Below are 22,002 nucleotides of genomic sequence, written 5' to 3' on the forward strand. Positions count from 1 at the left end.
ATACATGTATATGTTTAGTGTATGTTTTTTTTTTTTTTTGTGATAATTAAGTCAATTTTATTACCAAGGAATAAAAAGTTACAACTTACAAGTACAAGCTGCAACTCTCCAAACTACACAAGCCTTACAAGGCAAACAACCTCCTAGAAACATTCCCTTTCCTTCTAGGAAGGGTGCCCCTTAGTGGAGAGGGAGCAAGCTTTGAACAGGGAAACAAGACAAAAACAGGCTACACCTCCTAGGGAGGGTACAACTCACAGACCAAAACAAACATGATAAAAAACAGGCTACAAACAAAACACAGTAGCAAGCAAATAAAACAGAAGCACAAGACAGAGCTAGGCTAATTACAATCAGAAACTTGCAGACTATATAACCACTTGCAATGCTTCCTCTTCCATCTGCAATCTATCAGCTGTCTACATCTCTTTACAATATCTGCACGGATTGCCTTGCATACAGCTCTAGGGTGGATAATGACCTTCAGCCAGTAGGCTTTATTCCTTGCAAACCAAATCTGGTGCACCACAGCAGCCATTGCAGCATAGCATACTTTCTTCTTAATGGGGTCCTGTAACATCTTTCCCCACTGTTCCCAAGAAGCATCTAAATCAAACAGGACTTCAGAAATACCCAGCCATGCACTAATTCTCATCATACACTTCCTACTATAATCACATTGGAAGAAAAGGTGTTGTCTATCTTCATTAGCATTACCACACAGCAGACAAGTTATGTCCTGGCAAATGCCCCAATCAGTGAGAATACTTCTAGTTTTCAGTCTGTTTTGCATTGCTAGCCATAGAATGAAGGAGTGCTTAGGGATATTGGAGTTGTTCCAGACCCAAGGGCACCAAGTAACCTCCTGCTGAGTACCTTGAAGCCACTTATACACAGTTGGGATGCTGTACACTTTGCTCATCCAGCCATCATTCTGAAATCCTTCCTTTAGCTTATCTTTGACTTTGCATAGCTTCTTCCAAGCCCATACTTCATTTTTCTTTGCCTTATACTCCCACCAATCCCCTTCTTTAATATACACAGCATGCACCCACTTCACCCATAGAGAGTCTTCCTTCTTAGCTATCTTCCAGATGTATTTTCCCAAAGCTGCATTGTTCCAGGTGCCACAATCTCTCATGCCTAAGCCACCTGCTTTCTTAGGTTTGCAAATCCAGCTCCAAGATATGGGAGGAGTCTTCCTCAAAGTAGCATCTCCTCCCCACAAGAAGGCTCTGCACAGCTAGGTGATTCTGTTAATGACACCAGCTGGGAGCAAAACACACTGAGACCAGTAAGGACTAAGGAGGATTGAATTCACCAATAAGCTTCTGGCTGCATATGATAAGTTCCTACTAGGCCAACAATTTATTCTTAGCAGCATCTTGTCAATTAAACCATCATAATCACTGTTAGACAGGCTCCTGACATTTAAGGGAATTCCCAAGTACTTGAATGGTGCACAACCCTCAACAAACCCAGACATATGCAGGATCTCCTGTTTAACAAGTCTTGAGACATTCCCAAAGAATATTGCTGTCTTCTCAGGACTAGCTTGAAGGCCAGAGCAATTTTCGAAAGTCTTCAAGGCTCTTACTAGGAGAGAAATAGATTTCTGATCACCATAGCTAAAGAGCATCAAATCATCTACAAAAGCTAGGTGATTCAGATTTAACACTTTGCACCTTGAATGAAACTTAAAGCCTCTCAATCCCCCCACCTTCTTGAGAAATCTTGACAAGTATTCCATAACAATGACAAAAAGAAGGGGAGACATAGGATCCCTCTGTCTTATGCCCTTTTTCCCCTTGAAAAAACCCTTCATACCTCCATTAATCATTATGGAGAAAGTAGGAGAGGATACTCATTGCATTACCCAATTAACAAAGCCTGTAGGAACCTTATAGCAGTCAGCATGTCCTGGATGAAAATCCAACTGATAGAGTCATAGGCCTTCCATAAGTCAACTTTGACAGTGCATCTAGGGGCTTTCTGTCTGTCATTATAATTCTTCAATACATCTTGACAGATCAAGATATTGTCAAGAATAGATCTCTCTGCCACAAAAGCACTCTGGACTTCACTGATTAAGTCAGGGAGCACTTCCTTGAGTCTTTCACACAGCATTCTAGCAATGATCTTGTACAAAACATTACAGCAAGCTATAAGTCTAAACTGGCTAACCTTTGAAGCATTTTCAACCTTAGGAACCATAGTACGCACAGTTGTGTTGATCTGAGACAAGAGCCTACCCTGATGAAAAAAATTTAGAATAGCCTTAGTAACATCCTTATCCACTATATGCCAGGAAACCTTGAAAAATTTACTTGAGAACCAATCTGGGCCAGGGGCCTTATTCTCATCAATACCCCAAAGGGCATTCTTAACCTCAGCAGCTGTAAAGGGCTTGCATAAATAGGTTCCTTGTGTCTCATTTAACACAAGTCCCATGGAGATTACCTCCTGGGAATCTTTCTCTTCATATCCTTAGCAGAACCCTGCATCACTTTGTAAAACTCAATGAGCACTAGTAGAAAAATTGAAAAAGGCACCCCCTTTTGCCACCGGTTTTCAAAAGTTTTGATTTATAAAAAAAAAAAAAAAAAAAAGAGGGAAAATGGATTTGCCACCGGTTCAACCCAAACCGGTGGGAAAAGTGTATTTCCAAGCGGTTCGAACCGGTGCCCAAATTAAAAAAAAAACCCGCCTTCATATTCGTGAAAAATTCTTCTTCTTCCTTCAGTTATTTCGTCATTCCCCTGCTTTCCCCTTCAATTAACCTTCCTTCTCTCGTTCATGAATACCCTAACCATTGCTCTCCTTCACGCATAGGTCCGAATTTTCTCACCTTCATTGAAGCGCATTGTGGGCTTTCTCACCTCCATTGCCGCGCAGTGCAACTCCTCTCTTTCTCTCCATGTACAGCTCTCCTCCATTGAAGCGCATTCTGACCTCCATTGAAGCGCATTCCGAGCTTTCCAACTCCATTGTAGCAGCTTCGAGGTAGGTAAATTTCGTGGTCTTCCTAATTTTAGCTATTGAATAGCTTCGCAATCTAGGGTTAGTCGTTGATTTAGGCCAGGGTATTCTAATTTTCTTTGTGGTTTGCTTTGAGATTTTGGGTGGATTATGTTGTAACAGTTGGGTTGGGTTACATGTCTGGGTTTACATGGCTGCTGGTTCTGGGTTTGCAGGGCTGCTGGTTTTGGGTTTACAATATCATCAATTATAGCTCTGTTACAATACTGATGCTTAAATTAGACTAACTTATTATGTTGACTTGTGTATTGAATTGGATTGGAGGGAGAAAATATTGCAGATTTTAGTTTTGAGTCCATAAATTATTTTTATTATAGGTCGAATTTTGAGTCAGTAACTGTGTAAGAAAACAGATTCTACTTTAATGTATCAACATGCAAGTGATTATTATTATTATTATTATTATTATTATTATTATTATTATTATTATTATTATTATTATTATTATTATTATTATTATTATTATTATTATTATTATTATTATTATTATCTGTGATGGTGGCTGTTGTTGGTGGTTGTTGAGGTGGCTATTGATGGTGGCAGGGATTGAATTGAAGTAGGGGTGTAGAGGGTGTGTGGCTGTGTGGGCCTGTTTTTTGTTGTGGTCTGGGTTTGCATGGCTGTGTGGGCCTGGTTTTTGTTCCGGTCTGGGTTTACATGGCTGCTGGTTCTGGGTTTGCAGGGCTGCTGGGTGCTTTTTTTTTTTTTTTTTTTTTTTTTTTTTTCTGATTTTGGGTTTCAGTGTATTCTGGCAAAATAGTTGCTGGGGGGGGGGGAAGTATTTGTAATGCTTAGTGACCTTTTTTTTTCATGGTTGATGCTTAAATGAATTAGATGGTTTCTTTCTTGATTAAGGATTGAGAATTTATGAAGGGTAAGGTAAGGTATGGGCCTAAGGGGTGTTTTTAGGGAATATTGTTGTTGTTAGCTTAGGTTTTGTAATTTGAATATAGGAATTGGAGGAAACGAAACGGATGGGATCATAATTATCTTATTTGCATTGCTCTTAAGACTCGTAGTAATTATTTTCCCATTAAATTAGACAAGTCTTTTCAAACACATGTTATTTAAACTCGGTCACTAGGATTAGTATTAATACATGCCCAAGTGCCAACTCAGCAATTTATGAATAAAATAGTTCCCATATGACCATATCCATGTCAAAGTGTCATACGTGAGGTGAAATGAAGAATGGAGAGTAAAATAGTTCAAAACACATGACCAATATGGAAGATAATCCACCAAGGCACCAAATAGCAACTAAAATATAGAAAAGACTTGCACTCCCTCACATCTTTTTACATAATTCTCATCTTACTTTTTTAGGCCTCTTGCAATGTGTAGAGTCTTTAGACGATTCATGTGGATGATCTATTTCCTTTAAAATTACTTAAGCACTTCCTAATACTCTCTATGTTCCTTAAAAGTTTTTTACACTACTAGTTTCAAATCATTCCTTAAAGTTCATCCCACATTTTCTTTATTGTTTTACTCGTATTAAGTAAATAGATTTTCCTTTTAAAAATGGCATCATTACCCGAATTATGAGAATGATCACACGCCGTCAATAATTACAACAACAATAATTCAGCTGAACCATGCCATCACTCCTTCAATCTTATGCATAATTTCACTTCAATATATTCATGCCATCACTCCTTCAATCTTATGCATAATTACAACTAGGATTTTTTTAGAATTGTTTCTGACTATACTAATAGATTACCATTTCATTAATGTCTGCAGTTATCAAGCTTAAAGATTCGGGCACGAAGACCCCATTCATGGTGGACGATCAGGACCGTGTTTGTGTCGAGGATGTAGAGGATGATGATGATGACTTCTCTGGGGATGGTGATGAGTTGTATGATGTGAACAAGGAGCCTGATTTGGGTGAGGCAGAAGATCAGGCTTAGGATGAGTTGGAGCATAGGCTGGATGCATTTGAAATGGAGGCTGAACAAGCGCCTCCTATTGAAATGCAGTTTCTGAGACGGTTGGTGAGAATGCTACTTCCCACAATCAAAGCCAAGGACAAAGTGGAGGAGGGGTGAGGGCACCGGCTAAGAAAAAGGTGAGGGGTCTGACGACAAGTTTCAAGAAACCCGTCGGTCCCATGGTCCTGGAGTACGACAAGGCGGGCCAACCTATAGGCAAATTCCGTCGTCCATATGCTATTCACGTTGGCATTTGTGAGCGTAAAATCCCGATTACACTTCGTATGCGGGAAGTACCTCCAGGCTTGATTGACACATTTTGGAATGATACAAGGGCAAGTGTTTTATTTGCATATTTATACAATTATAAATACCTTTACTTTAATGTTATGTAAAAGGGGAAACTAATAATCGACTTTATTTGTGTTTGCAGAGTCTGTTTAATATTTCTAATGATGCCGCCAAGCAAAGGGTGTTTGAATCTTTGCTAGCGGAAAGATTCAGAGGCTTCAAGAGCGAATTAGTTCGTGGTTGGATCACAAAGAGGAAGAAAAAACCAAAGAAGAAGAAAGGCAATGATGATGAAGTCATCAATGAAGAGCTACTCCCATGGAAAAAATGGCCAAACATATCGAAGGATGATTGGGAAGCTTTTGTTATTCAACAAAGTACAAAGGAAGCAATTGTAAGTTTAAGTAAATTTGATTACAATTGTATAATATATTATCTCTTTTTGAAGTAATAATACTAACAGTTCTAATTACGTAGGAACTGAGGGAGCAAAATTCCAAAAATGCAAAGATGAAGCAATACACCCAACGTATGGGGTGTAAGACATTTGGTGAATGGAGGGAAACGTGGGTCAATGAAGGAGTATACCCCACTTCGCTACTAGGGTCATCCAAAGGACCCTCTTCTTCCACGATCACTACGCTGGTGAGTCGTGCTGGTGATTTCTTCTATTCACTGCATGCGCGTGACAAGGAGACCGGAAAATGGGCCATCAAGGCTCCGGAAACCAAAGAAATGGCTGATAAGCTCGTAAGTAACTACGAACTTGAGAACTCTATGAATATTTTGCATAAATATCACTTATGGATGCTATTGGTTTTTGTTTTTTTTTTTGGCTACAGATTGAACACACTGAAGAACTGGTTGAAGGCAAGCTCGTCCCAAGTGTAGAAAAAGACCCTTTCACCTTGGCTTTGGGAAAGCCCTACCATCCAGGACGGGTAGTAGGTGCAGGAGGGTCATTGCTAGGGTGGGAAAAGGTGATGGGTCCAGAGTATACCAAATCAGGAAGATCCCGAGCAAGTGTGAACTCACCTCATGACTTGGTTTCCACGGTGGCATCGATTAAGGAACAAGTCCGCAACGAGCTCGTAAGTGAATTTAACGCTTGGGCGAAGCAAATGAACCTACCGAGCTTGCTTTCCCCTCGAATACACCCGTCGACTCATGTAGTCACCCAAAAGGACAAGGGGAAGATGATATACATGGAGACGATGATGCAAATGAGGTAGTTTTAAGAGATTTAGTTTTGGCATATTGAGTTATGTAGGATCTAAGGTGGCAATCATTAATTTCTTGTTGCAGGGTGGTACGCCTACACATGTGAAATCGAGGGAGCTCGATAATCCAGCACCTCATCATTTTCCAGATTTACAGGTGATTTTGTTTAGTTCTATCTTAGTGAATATGGGCACATTATCAATCTTAGTGTATATGGGCACATTATCAATTGTGTAGGAAACGACCCCTTGTGATATGTTTGGTTCTAATAACTGATCTTTCAAATTGGTGTAGGAAGAGACCCGTTGTGCACTTCTACACCCGGACGAATCTGGAGCTTTGCATGTGGTTGCATATGGTAGTGCACAACCGGCCGAACAAGGTACGGTCCATTTGCGACCGCTTAGGCCACAACATTACTCGGTTGGGATCAATTCTGTTATTACCGGGTTCGAGGACATCCTAATACCGGTGCCCATAGAGGAGGAGGATTTTACTACACTTTGGGCGGAAAAAGGTAGCTTTGTGCAGTGGCCATGTGCTTAGGTAAGGTTGATGAACCAGGTAATTAAGATTTTGGGTTCGTTCGGTACTTTATGCCCGGTTGTTTTCACAAGAGTTAGATGGATTTGTCTTTTCTAACCAATTGCGTGATTTGTTGTATTAGATTTCGCAAAAAAGACAAACTTCAAAGAGGAGGGTGGAACAACCAATAAGTGTTGATCAACCGGTGCCAAAGAAGAGGAGTGAACAAAGGTCGGAGAGTGAAAAAGGGTCGAAGAAGAACTCTTCGAGAGGTTGAGCTTTGCAAGCTACTCCACTTGTTGCTGACACGGTCCTTCAAACGCTGTCTAAAGATTTAACATTTCTACACAACCGTGTTAGTATGTTGCCTAGTGACACTCCCATTCAAGTTCCACTACCTAAGGCAATGTTCCACTTTGATGAGGATGCAGTTGCATGGCTTAGCAAAGAAGATGTGAAAGAATTTCTAAGTGGTTCAATGCTTAACATCTCCCTCGTTCAAACATTCATGAGGTAATTTAATGCCAGACACTATTATGTTATTCAGATTAGTGGTGATTGCTTGTCATTTAATTTCCCATTAATAGTTTGTTACCATGCATGCAGAGCACTACAGGAGCACTTACTTGAGATTGATTCTCCGTGTCAAGTAGGGTGGTTATGCCCCGAGCAAATCTCCACTACTAGAATCTTAGGAAACTACCCTGACGTGTTGTACTATGTTGAACGGGGTATCAAGGAATCATTGCGTGCGGGTGACAAGTTCATATTCGCCCCATGTTTTGAGGAGTACGTTTGACCATGTCAAATTCATTTGTTTCCCCTAATTATATGTTGTACACGGCTAATTATTGACTTGTTTGTGTATTGTCCATTTCTGTAGTGCACATTGGACCCTGCTGGTGATTTGTGTTCCTAGTAACACCATCTTCCTTTTTGATTCAGCTCGATTACCTCATCCGAAAAAGCTCCTCGTGAAGTCTATACTGCGAAAGTAAATATAACTATCTAGTGTTGATTATCCTTACTTAACTCATTTATTATATTAGTCATACTAATCAAGTTTGAACTTACTTTTCTATAGTCCTATGAAGAAGATAAATTGCCGAGCTCCTCAAGGTCCTACATGGAAATCACCGATGGTAATGCTACATGATTTTGTGATTTTTATAATAAACAATGCGTAAGATATTGCTAATTTGTTATGCATGTTTGATTCATTTACTGTGTTCCTATGCTAGTGCGCACAACAAGATAACGGAGTTGATTGCGGACTATACGTGATGAGATTCATGTTGGACATAATGAGTTATTGTACAGACTTACAACAGCTTGATGAGGTATGCCATTGACTTAGTTAATTTTGCTTTTATGGTGTGTTTTGATAAGAGAAAACCCTTGAACTGCGTCTTAAAACCCTTGAATTGCTCTTCTAATGTGATTTCAAGCCTTAGCCACCTGTAACTAGGTAATAATGACATGTTATGAGGAAGAATGAGCTAATTTGATTAAAAATATAGAAAATAGACATACAAGTAGTGATATATGCCTTATTTCGGCCATTTTGAATGAAATTGCGTCTCAAAACACTTGAAATGCTCTTTTAATGTGATTTTAAGTTTTATCTACCTCTAACTAGGTAATAATGACATGTTAAGAGCAAGAATGACCTAATTTGATTAAAAATATAGAAAATAGGCATACAAGTAGTGATATAGGCCTTATTTCGACCATTTTGAATGAAATTGCGTCTTAAAACACTTGAAATGCTCTTTTAATGTGATTTCAAGCCTTAGCTGCCTCTAACTAGGTAATAATGACATGTTAAGAGGAATAATGAGCTAATTTGATTAAAAATATAGAAAATAGGCATACAAGTAGTACTATAGGCCTTATTTCGACCATTTTGAATGAAATTGCGTCTCAAAACACTTGAAATGCTCTTTTAATGTGATTTCAAGCCTTATCTGCCTCTAACTAGGTAATAATGAAATTTTAAGAGGAAGAATGAGCTAATTTGATTAAAAATATAGAAAATAGGCATACAAGTAGTGATATAGGCCTTATTTCGGCCATTTTGAATGAAATTGCGTCCAAAAACCATTCAAATGCTCTTTTAATGTGATTTCAAGCCTTAGCTGCCTCTAACTAGGTAATAATGACATTTTAAGAGGAAGAATGAGCTAATTTGATTAAAAAATATAGAAAATAAGCATACAAGTAGTGATATAGGCCTTATTTCGGCCATTTTGAATGAAATTGCGTCTCAAAACACTTGAACTGCTCTTTTAGTGTGATTTCAAGCCTTATCTGCCTCTAAATAGGTAATAATGACATGTTAAGAGGAAGAATGAGCTAATTTGATTAAAAATATAGAAAATAGGCATACAAGTAGTGATATAGGCCTTATTTCGGCCATTTTGAATGAAATTGCGTCTCAAAACACTTGAAATGCTCTTTTAATGTGATTTCAAGCCTTAGCTTCCTCTAAATAGGTAATAATGACATGTTAAGAGGAAGAATGAGCTAATTTGATTAAAAAATATTGAAAATAGGCATACAAGTAGTGATATAGGCCTTATTTCGGCCATTTTGAATGAAATTGCGTCCAAAAACTATTCAAATGCTCTTTTAATGTGATTTAAAGCCTTAGCTGCCTCTCACTAAGTAATAATGACATGTTAAAAGAAAGAATGAGTTGATTTGATAAGAAGTGTAGAAAATAGGCATACAAGTAGTGATATAGGCCTTATTCGGGCCATTTAGGTTGAAAATGCGTCTTAAAACACTTGACTTGTTCTTTTAATGTGATTTCAATCTTTAGCTGCCTCTAAATAGGTAATATTGACATGTTATGAGGAAGAATGAGTTGATTTGGCAATAAATGTAGAAAATAGGTGAAGTAGTAGTCATATAGGCCTATGTATTAAATTTTTGCCTAACTTAAATTGTAAATGTATTTTTACATACATAACCTAAGTAATTAATTCTAGCTAACATCATTTTTGTTTAACCAAGTTTTGCAAGGTATAGAAAGGAGGTCCATTGACGAGCAAAGAGCTAAATGAAGTTCGAGACATGTTAGTGTCTTTCATCACATATAATTTAATTTGAACTTGTTAACTTATACATTAATTATTAGTATATATAGTTTGTAAATATAACACCTTTTAATTAATGAGTTGTAAAAGCTATATGACATTTCATTGTATCGCATTTACGGTTATTAATTAATATTTATGTATTGCTGTTATTATTCCAATGTAAAAATTATTATATTATTAGTATTTTTAATAATAATATTATAATAATAATAATACGGGTAATTATTATTATTATTATTACTGTTATTATAATATATTTTAATGGAAGAATTAATACAAGATGTGCAGGTATTTAATTATTTTTAATTATAAATTTTTTTTTTAAAAAAAAACAGGTTTTTCCCACCGGTTTACACATTGAACCGGTGGCCAAAACAATTTTGAAAACTGGCGTGCTAACTTTTGGCACCGGTTCAATGTGTAAACCGGTGGGAAAAGTCATGGTTTTGCCACCGGTTCACTCTAAAACCGGTGGGAAAAGTCTTCCAGGTATTTGCTAAATAGGATGTTTTTGCCACCGGTTCACTCCAAAACCGGTGGGAAAAGTGGTTTTGGCCATTGGTTTTGAACCGGTGGGAAATCTTCTGGGATTTACCACCCCCCAAATCAAAACCGGTTCAAAACCGGTGGGGAATGTGTGGTTTGAACCGGTGGGGATTGGGGTTTTTCGCCTAGTGGAAGGACTCAGCTATTTCATCTGGTTTCTGAGTTATAATGCCAGACACCTTCTCAATACTGCATATACTATTTTGAACTCTTCTCTTCCTCATGCAGGCATGGAAGTAAGAGGAGTTGATGTCACCAGCTTTAAGTCATTGGACTTTAGCCTTCTGGAACAGATATTTAATCTTCCTATTGTGTGCAGCAGCAAATCTTTGTCTAGTATCCCTTTCCAGAGCAATTAAAGTCTCATTTGTTGGATCAGAGTTCAACTGGGTTTGCACCTTGACCAGCTCAGCTTCCAGCTCTGAATCTTCATTTATGACATTAGAAAAATGTTGTTTATTCAAGGTTTTCAAAGGTTCCTTAACCTTCTTCAACTTTTTGACAACTGAGAACATAGGAGTACCTTGCACCTGAGTGTTCCAGCTGTCATTGACTATCTGCAAAAAACCAGGGTAATCAGTCCACACATTGAAGAATTTAAAAGGTTTCTTGATAGATCCCACATTACTCAAGAAATTAATGATACAGGGGCAATGATCCATTATTCCCTCAGGCAAAAAAGTTGTGCTAGCATTGCTGAATTTATCCAGCCAAGCAGCATTACCAAACACCCTGTCTATTCTTGACTAGACTCTTCCCTCACCCAGCTGCTTATTATTCCAAGTAAAGAACAGCCCATCAGTTTTCACATCACAAAGGTTAGTATGTCTTATGCATTTCCTGAAGTTCTCAATTTCAATGAAGGTCACAGGTGCACCAATTCTGTCCTAAAAGTTCAGAGCATTATTGAAGTCACCACAAACTATCCAAGGCTCAATCATCTTATCACCAAAGGAGCCCAACTGTTTCCATAACACCTCCCTTCCTGCCTGGTTATTAACACCATAGACCATAGAATAGTAAAACCAGGTCCCTGAGCCAATATGCCTCACTTTGAAATGAATGACCTGCATCTCAATAGCAATTACATCCACATGAAAGATTTCAGGCTTCTAAATAAGCCATATTCTCCCATTACCACCTTTACTATAATTTGCAACAATAGACCAATCAGCAGAAAAGTTTGTGAAGACTTTGTCAAATTTAGAAGCCTTCACTTTAGTTTCTAGGAGTTCAAACAAGCCTACCTCATGATTCCCAAGAAAGGAGAGGACATCACTAATCCTCCCAGGCTGATTTAGACTCCTAATATTCCAAAAGCCCCACTTATTCATAGAGGGTGTAGGTAAAGCCCCCACCTCCTTCACCACCATACAGAACTCTAGCACTACTATTCTTTGTAGGCAACACTGTATTGCTTACAGTGCTATCAGCATTTAACTCATCCTCCATCAGCATAGCAAATCTGTTTTGAGTTCCTACACTGTAACCAGTGTCCTGCCTCTGCCTAGACTGTGAACTACTTTTGTCTTGCTGCTTCCCAGGCTGCTTTCCTTTATTTGCTTGCAAAGCCACATGCCTATTCATAGCATTAGAGTGCTTTTCCCCATCTCCACTTCCTTTCTTATCTACAGCATTGGTGTTCAACCTCCCATTAGAGGTACCCTGCTGCACTGGCTCTTGCATAGGTTTTTGCACATGCCTCCAAACCTTTTGTGCCTTGTGAAACCTTTCCTTCTGATTCACACCATTATCCATTTTCTTGCTAGGACATTGACCAACCCCATGTCCTATATTATAACAGATAGAGCACTTATCAGGTCTCCATTAAAAAACCACTTTCTGGACAACCTTTACCCCATGCTCATCCAGGAAACTAATTGTATCAGGGAGTTTTTCATTAAGTTTAACCTCAATCAAAATACGAGCAAATTCTATAAGGTCTTTTGTAGAGGTAGCCCTATCCATCTTCACAAGCTTCCCAATTAAGCCCCCCCAACTTCATGAGTGAGTTGTGACCCTAGAGTCGAAGATCAAGCCCTAGAAGCCTCACCCATATAGGAACAGAATCCAGGGTCTCCTCCATCAGGTTAATCCCAGGCCTCCACCTCTTCACTATAACTGGCTTCCTGTCAAATATAATCGGGCTTGCTTCAATTGCCTTCTCCCTACCACCAAGGTTTTTAAAGTGTACAACAAAAACCCCATTCAGCATTGAACAAACTTTGTCAACTCCATACTTCCCCCAGACCCTCTTAATGAACCCTTGGAACATAGACCAAGGAGGTTTGGAGGACAGAACATAACAAACAATGGCCGAGTTCCAAAAATCAATTTCTTCAGAAACATCTTCCATTGAAAGTTGGATGAGGCCATCCTTTTCACACGCATTCTCTCTACTCCTCAACCCTTCCTCAAAGAATTTACCATCCACAGCAACTTCCTTAAATTTTTCCTTCCAGACTGACCCCTTCACCATATTCCCCCAAGACCAATCAAAATTTCTTCTCAAAACAGAGCTAGGAAGAATAGGGTTAGGTCTGATAGGATGGCAAGTCTCTGAGAAATCAAGATTTGGGCAAGAGTTGCCAATCATTAAAATGGGGGTTGGGTTCACAATATCATCATTAACATCATCAATGTCCACAACATTATCAAGAACTTCATTATCATCAAGAAAACCAGACTCCATGGCAGACCCAGAAACAGAGGTTTTACCCAGAGTAGGAGAGGAGATTACCTGGAGCCATTGATTAAGCTCAAACCGATGTTGAGCTTTCATTTCCTCAGATATTTCATTAACAGGAGCATCCTCAACACCATCAAGCCAACTAACCTCCGAACCCACATCCTTCGCCTCTTCATCAGCTCCCTTCTTGCACGACCTCACCTTATATCTTTGCTTCTTTTTCGATTTTGCAGAAGATTTTGAGCTAGAATTCTTCTTTGATTTTGGTTTTTTCTGGTTGACCATAGAAATCAGTGCATCAAAATCAGTGAAAATGGCGGCCTTCAACTTCTCTCTCTAACTTTCTCTCTCTAACTTGCACCGATTTCATTAACTCAAGATTACCACTTTCTCTCTCTAAATTTCATTAACTTTCATTAACTCAAGCCAACCACTTTCTCTCTCTAACTTTCATTAACTCAAACCTACCACTTTCTCTCTCAAGCCTACCACTTTCTCTCTTTAACTTGCACCGATTTTGGTTTTAGTGTATGTTAGTAATTCAGTTGTCCTACAAAGGCATAATCAACAAAAGTTATCACTGAATTATAGATTGTAGATTAAATTGATAGTAAGTGAATTCGATTGAGTATAAAGCCATTTTCACAGCACAATATTCGAGTTGGTTTAGTTTGCAAGTTTAATTGTTGCATCGCTTAAACAAATTCAACACTTTGAGGTGTAACATTCTGTGTAAAATTATTGTGAAGCAGTACTTTCTTTTTACAGATATTACTATGTAACTACGTTTAAGGGTTTACTAATAATATAATAAGTCTACAATCGTGTAAGATGTGGGGGAAAAGAGCAAAGAGTACGTAAAGGCTAGTCCAAAATGGCTGAAATGGATTCAAGCTCTAACTTTCAAAGTCCAAACTAGTGTCCAACCTAAAGTGTTGATAGGATCTAATAGAATCGAAAGGGACACTCTAACTACTTGAACTATACCTCACTCTCAGAATTCCTCCGTCTTTGTGTATTAAAAAATTGATTTACTAGTTACACATTGTCTGATTTTCTGGTCGATAAGGACAACATATTTTGAAATGAAACCAACCTTAGGTTACTGTTAAACTTTAGCGATGGCAACTCACATCACATTTGTAAGGTCTAATTTACATGATAGGTAGTCAATTTAATCAACTATAGTGCTCTATAACATAATACACATTTAATTAAGGATGAGTAGAGTTTATCTGCTAACATTTCTCAAATAAGCATTGTAAGAAAAAGTTTAAAATTATAAATATAGTTAATTATTTTAAAAAATTTAATTAGTTTATTTATTAATTAATATATTCCCTCCATTTTTAAAAGTTTGACTCACTTAGCATTTGCGCTGTCTCCAATAAACATCTTTGATCATGAATACGTTCGGTTATGTATAAGTGAAAATTATAAAAAGTAGATATTTGAAAGTTTTATAATAAGGGGAATCTAATAAGATCTCTCATGCTAATTTATTTGTATTATATTAATCATAACATGTGGTCAAAGTTATTTATTTTGACCACATAAATAGTAAGTGAGTCAAACTTTTAGGAACAGAGGTAGTATATTTTTTACATTGGTAAAACTTAATTTACTTAAAGCCAATATAATCAATTAAAATAGACAAAATTGGCTTTAACACCCTAAAATATAGGTTGAGTGCATCCATCACCTTGAATTTTGACTAGTAGCTGGCACACCACCATTGATTAAGATGCAATGCGTGTCGTCATTAATGACACTGTCACCCACTTATTCCACCGGCGACATTGTCACCTTATCTATACTTAGTACAAGTATATAATAACACAAACCACACAATGACATGTGTATCCCTCTCCTTTCTCCATTTTTTTTACAAAAAACATAACCCTATTATTAATTTACTTTATGTATTTAATGTTTACATACAAAAACTATTTATAGACGCATCTATCTGTCCTTTCTCTTCCTTTTCAACTCTTCATTTTTCTCAAGAAAAAACATTTAATAGAGTAAAATAAAATAACAAAAACATATTTTTCCTAATTTTACTACTAATATCAATAACTCGTGCGTCGCACGGGCCAAAATACTAGTTATATTCTAAAAGACGTACCTAATACATAATATGTGCCACGTGTCACCTTTTTAAAGCACATGTCAGCAATATGTGTCACGTGTTGCATCTTTAAACACTATAAACATGTCCTGCCATCTCCACAATCTGTATTAGATTTGACATTTAAAAAATGCTTATATAAAGACTTAAACTCGAGACTAATAACTATTAAGTTACAAGTCTTAATTACCATCTAACTATCCAATTATTGTCCTTTATTATCTACAAAAAATTATAGTTAAATTGGATAAGATAATTAGAGTTTATTTATCCTAATTGTTCCCATTATGTAATCAACTTTAATTTTGAAATATGAAAAACTTGGTATAGTTTTTCAATTTGATGAAAAATAATAATATAATTTTTCATTTAAATAATCTATAGTTGTTGAATGTCTTTAAATCATAATATACAAATATTGAATATGGTTTTCCTATCACATATCATTTTTTCAAATTATGAAATTTTCAAGATGATTGTAAAAAAAACTAAGAAAAAATATCGAACATTATTTACAAACTAGCAATCAACCCGGGTTATTGCTCAGGCCGCACACTAGTTATAGAATAGTAACTAGCATAGTGCTCACGTGATGCATAATTTACGAATCAGCATATTAATTTTTATAAAAGATAAAATTAATTTAGCTTATATTATTGATTTTTAATAATGGATTGATTTATATTAACAAATCAAACATCCATCATTATATATAAACACAAATAACATATACTCACGATAATGATCAATGCATAAATTAGGAAACTGTATTCAAATTAATATTTTATGTTCCCTTCAAACTAAAAATAGAACTTTATGTTATTCTCATTTCTCATTTATTTTCACTTTTGTCTAATTATGGCTTTTAGTCTAGTGGAAGAGTGAAAATAATTTTAAACACTCAAATTTAAAAAAAAAAAAAAATCCTAAGAATAGTCTCTATAAAGCTTTTTTTAGCTTTTTAAAAGTTTGTCAGAGCTCTTATAAATAGTGTGCGGACGTTTATATCCCTAAAAATCTTTGTTTACATATTTTCCCTTATTTTAAAGTTTGAGAAACTCTTTTGTTTTTCCTATTACTGACAGGATAAAGTCGTATCACGTAATCAAAAGTAATTCCTAAGTCTTCTAACAAAAACAGATAGGGAAGTAGGGTCGAATCCATAAGGAAACATCGTTCTTTTATTCCTAGTAAACTAATATACTCTAAATTATTAAGTAGCCAATTGTGATTTTATATGAATTATACTAAAGGAAACAATAAAACTAACACTATTAAGAATTATAAGAATATAAAATAAAGTAAAGCCTAGGGTATAGGATCACCAATAAATAATACTCTGGGATGAAGGACAACAATCAATTATCTATCCAATAAATTAATTAGATTATAAAGGGATTTCGCTACGTATTACAATCACAGAATTAATCTAGCGGTATTGAATCACATCTCTCGAATCTTGACTTAACCATTTATAAATTAACCTGCCTATTGAAACTAAGCCTAAACATCAATTCTCATATGTTGAATCTCGAATCAATATTTCATAACCCATACAAGTAAATCGGGCCTAATCTAATTGCATTGCATTAAATCAATTAATAGGAAATTAATGTAAAACATTAACAATCAACAATAATAAATCATCCCTTCATATTATTTACGGATCCCCAAGAACCCTAGAAATAAACTACTCACACATGATTAAATCTAAACTATGCAAAGCAATTAATCAAGACATAATTAATCAAAGCAATGAAATTACTAGAAATAAGAGGGAAGAAAATCGTTACCAAAATAAATGGAAATTATGAATTGCGTAAACCAAAAAATCTTGAGGGAACAAATTGCTAAGAAAACTTAAACTTTAAAATCTGAAAATTAACCAATGAATAACGTAATTGTCTCGCTTAACAAAAGCGTACTTATAATCTAACAAAGAAAATCCTTATATAAAAAAAATTAAAGACACTCCTAATTACTCTAAAAAACACATGCTCGAAAGGGCGCCTGACTGCCCGGTCGGGCGCGCCTTTGGATGTCAGCATGCTTCAATCTCGCCCGGTCTATCGCGCCTTCGATCCATAAGGTTTCTTTCTCTGGCCCGTTCAGGCGAGTCTCCGAGCAACAATTGGACTCCTCGATTGGCCTCTTTGCTAGGCCGAATCCGAATATCTTCTTTCTTGGATTTCATAACTTCGGTCAATTGCCTCGGTCTCTTCTTCCTCGTCGAGCTCTTAATCACCGGTTTGATCAATCTAACACGGTCTTGGGCTTCGAAATATGGTCATATGAGTGCGCTCCATATCCAATGTTCGTAGTGGATGGCTCAAATAAATCTGGGAAATGCTCCAAATCCGCAATTTCCTATAAAATAATACCAAAGCTACGAAAAACTAGAAAACGCATATTAGTAATAAAAATAGCTCCATATAGCTAAAAATATTCCTAAATATGACCAAGGGACGGGGGTAAAACACTATATAAAATAGACATATTAATTAAGGTTAAATTGATAATAATTTTTTTCAAATTTGTGTGATGCCTTGTTTAGTTGATTGTTTAAATAGTACTTAAATATATCAAATATTTACACTCCTAGAACTTGAAATTTTTCGCCGCTTCCTCACCAAATCTAAATTACCTTTACTAAAATTTCGTATATTGCACGACTACCCCACATCTCATTTATTTATCACATATATGCAAATAAATATAATAAAATACGGAATGCATTATTTCCATGTAAATAGGCAAAGTGCATTAGTACTAATCACACAAACTATTCCAAAACAACTAGCCACATCGTATGCGTAGAAACCCCTAATTACAACAAAAGTTTCAAGTTTGAATTTTAAAAACTTACATTACCTCTATATTTTATTAGCTGCAACAAAGGAATTTTTTATGCTTCATAAATAATACTGATCGGGTCCCTAGATGTCGTGAGGAGGTTCGATTGGAGGTTGTGGTTTAATGTGTGTGGTTGGGCGGTGATGGCAAGGGAAGAGTTGAGGAGATGCGAGGGAGTTGGTGTGTGGTGGTAGGGAGGTTGTTTAAATTGGGATGTCGGCGGGTGGTGTGGTTGTTGGGTTTTACGGTGTCCCTAACACCGTGCGGAACCAAACTCCGCCCCGAACCACATGCATTATATTAATTATTACAACTAATAAGCATATAATTAATAAAGCAATAAACACACAAGAGAGAGAGAGATGGAGAGAGAGAGAGAGGAAAATACCATCATACCTTCGAAGCGTGCTTCTCCTTGAACACGAGCACGACCCTCGAAAGCTTTGTAGGGTTTCGTAGTGACCCACACTACGCGGAATGAAACCCACCAAGACCTGCCCCCATAATAAATGCAATTAACAAGCAAAACATAATTTAAAGCATAAGAAAGGATAAAAGATTTTACCTTTGACGCGTGCTTCGCTCAACTATGAGCTCTTACTTGAACCCCGATAGTGCGAGGTCTCCGATGGGATCGTACCCTCGAACCCGACCCGATCGTCCTAAGCCTCGAAGGTTAGTCAAGGCCCGGACAAAATAAACTAGAGTTTTACGAATTTCAAGGTATGCTCAACAATGGAGTTTCCTTTTCTTTTCAACTCAAGTGTATTCTTTTCCAAATACCCATGCCTTGGTATTTATAGGAAAATGAACCCTTGATTTTCATTCTCCAACCAATGTGGGAGAATGAGTGATTTTGATATTTAATTTAATTCCAAATTAAATTAATAATCAAATCAATCACAATGCAACAAGTGTCAAGGGGGGAGAGAGAGTTAGGTGAGGACCATGAACCTTGGGAGGGACCATTGCCTTGCTCCCCAAGGCATGCTCCAAGCCTTTGGTCCCCACTCACCTCAAACCGCCTCAAGCAATGGCTGTGCTGGAAGCCACCTATCACGCCAGCATGCATTAGCTGGCATGACTAGCACGCACAACATCACTGCCCAGCACGCAATGCGCACCAGCCAGCACATGCGTGCTGCTAGCGAGCCGCGCATGCTGCTGGGCGCTGGGCAAGGCTCCCTTCGCTGCTGCTGCTTGCTGGCCAGCATGCACTGTTCTCTCGCATAGCTAGCATGCACTAGCACTCGCACACGCACACGCACAAGGCGATGCCTGGCATGGTGCTGCTGTGCGAGGCTGCTGCTACGATGGTGTGAGACACACACGTACACGCACACACGCAAGTGCCCAGCATTGCGATGGCTGTGCTTGGTGCGTGTGGCCTGCGATGACGCTTAGGCACCCAGGCACATATGTTGCGGTGCTACAGTGCCATGCGAAGGCACGCACACACTCACATGGTGATGCGATGCTAGGCATGCACGCATGCTAGCGCCTAGTGCTAGCGATGGTGCGCCTAGCACACCTAGTGTGTCTAGGCTTGCGCCTAGCCATGCTAGGTTCATGCTAGCTCGAGTTAGCCTAGCGTTCACATGGCTAGGCCACTGTGATGCTACGGCTATGCTCGAACTTGTTGCTTGTGATTTTGCGACGCTCGGCCTCGACGCCCTAGGCTTGATGTTCGACGTCTGTGTTCGTAAAACTCCGACGACTCATTAAATCCTTTGGGTTAATTCGTCGTATCGGATCGGTTGTTCGATTGGGTTCGACCCGAAGGGTTCTGTTAAGATTAAGCTGTAATATTTATTATACCTTAATATTACTGATCGGAAGCGACCTCCACCTAGGCATTCCGATCACTTGACCTTACTGAAGAACTAGCTCTGTAATAATTCTGAACCCTCTATCAGAATAATACACTTGTTGGAAGGACACCATTCCTTTCAAGCTTTTGACTCGCATGCGTGAGATCCTCCCGCTTTGCACACCCATGTGCCCAAACTAGGTTTGTATCTCGTAGCTTAGACGAGACCAAACCAAAATCATGAGTTTTACGAACTCCGAAGGTTTTCTCAAGGTTTATATCGGAGATGCCTTTTTCGAGTTTTACTCAAGTGATTTTCCCAAGTTCCAAGACTTGGTATTTATAGGCATGACATCTCATTCCCTTTGATATTTTATTAATGTGGGACTTTTCATAAAGTGAGGAAAGCTAGTATTTAATTTTATTCTAAATTAAATTAAATAGCATGAACAATAAGCAAGCGACAAGTATCAACACAGAAGAGAGGGTAGGTGGGAGGACCACCTTGACCTTGGAGAACAAGGCAAGGGGATGACCCCACTTACTAAGGCAACAAGGGCAGCTGCCCGGCCTTGCTAGTAGCCTTGCGCGACAAGGATAGGCCTTCTAGCCTTTGTCGTAAGCCCACGCTAGCTGCCGCAGGCCCATGTGCCCTATCGTAAGCCCAGCAGCAGTAGCATAGGCCCAGCAGCATCGCTGTGCGAGCTTGCTAGCGGGCTGCTAGCTTGCTGCGCGCTGAGCGTACCGTGCAAGCTTGCTAGCTACCCCGCAAGCTTGCTTGCACAGCAGCGATGGCATGCCTAACATGCCTCGGCTAGCACTAAGATCGGCCTATGTGAGGGCTTAAGCTGCGATAGCATGCCCACCCCCGCATGCCCGACCAACAACATGCCAGGCCTATGCGAGGGCTTAGGTTGCTATTTAGCCTTGCCCCCACTAGCGTGGTGTGGCAAGGCCTTGTGCTAGGCTTGTGATTTTAGCATGATGCGTTGTTTGATTTTTTTTTTTTCGTCTCGTCGATTCCTAGAATCGTTTCGATGTTTGACGCTCGGTTTCGACGTTCTAAGCTTGGAATCCGACGTCTGAGTTCGTAATATATTTATTGACGATTTAACCCTTCGGATTAATTCGTCACCTTAGTTCGGTTAAATGATTGGGTATGACTCGCAAGGTTCAGTCAAGAGCAAGCTATAAGATTAGTTATATTAATCTTACTGATCGGAAGCGGCCTCCAGCTACGTAGTCTGATCACTTGACTTCATTGAATAATTAGCTTTCCTAATTCGTTTTGAACCCTCTATTAGAGTAATACACTTGTTCAAAGGACACCATTCCTTTCAACGATTGGAGTGCAGGTTGCTACGTAGATGATGGTGCGAGACTACAAGTTGCGGGATGTTGTTTGGTGTAAGTGTGATGGCGGTGCGCTGGTTACAGGGGGAAGAGACGGGTTGCGAGGTGAGAGAGAGGCTGGCATCTTAGTTACCACCAGTGGGGAAGTGTGAGGGTGTTACTTGTGAGGTAAGTTGTCGGTTTGGTGGGGTTTGCAGGGAAAAAACAAGGGAGCTAGGGTGTGGTGTAGGTTTAGGTGACTGTGGGGTGAAGGATAAGTGTGCGGGCAACTTTGTGGCTTGAAGTAGCAGCAAAGGCGGCAGGGAGTTTACTTGAGCTTGATTGACTCGAGCCCTAAATTTTAATCCAAGCCAATTGACCTTGAAATATGTGACATAACCTGAACACTCCGACAAACAAAACCAAACACGAGGGTCGTAGATTGACATATAAAATAAAATAAAACGAAGTAAAATAAAATGCTAAACTAAAACTACGAAATTAAACTAAAAACTATTAAAAAC

The 22,002-nt window shown here is 38.3% G+C and overlaps 3 protein-coding genes across 3 annotated transcripts; 2 read left to right on the top strand and 1 right to left on the bottom strand.

Moving 5' to 3' along the window:
* Window positions 1-1,243: 1,243 nt before the first annotated feature.
* LOC110697725 lies at window positions 1,244-1,840 on the bottom strand. The gene has a single exon (XM_021875103.1). It carries the CDS (start codon window positions 1,838-1,840, stop codon window positions 1,244-1,246), a length of 597 nt encoding a protein of 198 aa, XP_021730795.1.
* Window positions 1,841-2,917: 1,077 nt separating this feature from the next.
* Window positions 2,918-6,594, top strand: LOC110697726. Its single transcript, XM_021875104.1, has 8 exons — window positions 2,918-3,003; window positions 3,142-3,209; window positions 4,786-4,932; window positions 5,025-5,311; window positions 5,410-5,661; window positions 5,745-6,017; window positions 6,110-6,495; window positions 6,573-6,594. Exons 1-8 carry the CDS (start codon window positions 2,918-2,920, stop codon window positions 6,592-6,594), a joined length of 1,521 nt encoding a protein of 506 aa, XP_021730796.1.
* Window positions 6,595-7,252: 658 nt separating this feature from the next.
* Window positions 7,253-7,917, top strand: LOC110697715. Its single transcript, XM_021875097.1, has 2 exons — window positions 7,253-7,526; window positions 7,620-7,917. The coding sequence occupies exons 1-2, from the start codon at window positions 7,375-7,377 to the stop codon at window positions 7,810-7,812; spliced, it is 345 nt and encodes a 114-aa protein (XP_021730789.1). The 5' UTR covers window positions 7,253-7,374; the 3' UTR covers window positions 7,813-7,917.
* The last annotated feature ends 14,085 nt before the right edge of the window (window positions 7,918-22,002 follow it).

Source organism: Chenopodium quinoa, unplaced genomic scaffold (assembly GCF_001683475.1).
Source record: "Chenopodium quinoa cultivar QQ74 unplaced genomic scaffold, ASM168347v1, whole genome shotgun sequence".
NCBI classification, from domain to species: domain Eukaryota; kingdom Viridiplantae; phylum Streptophyta; class Magnoliopsida; order Caryophyllales; family Amaranthaceae; genus Chenopodium; species Chenopodium quinoa.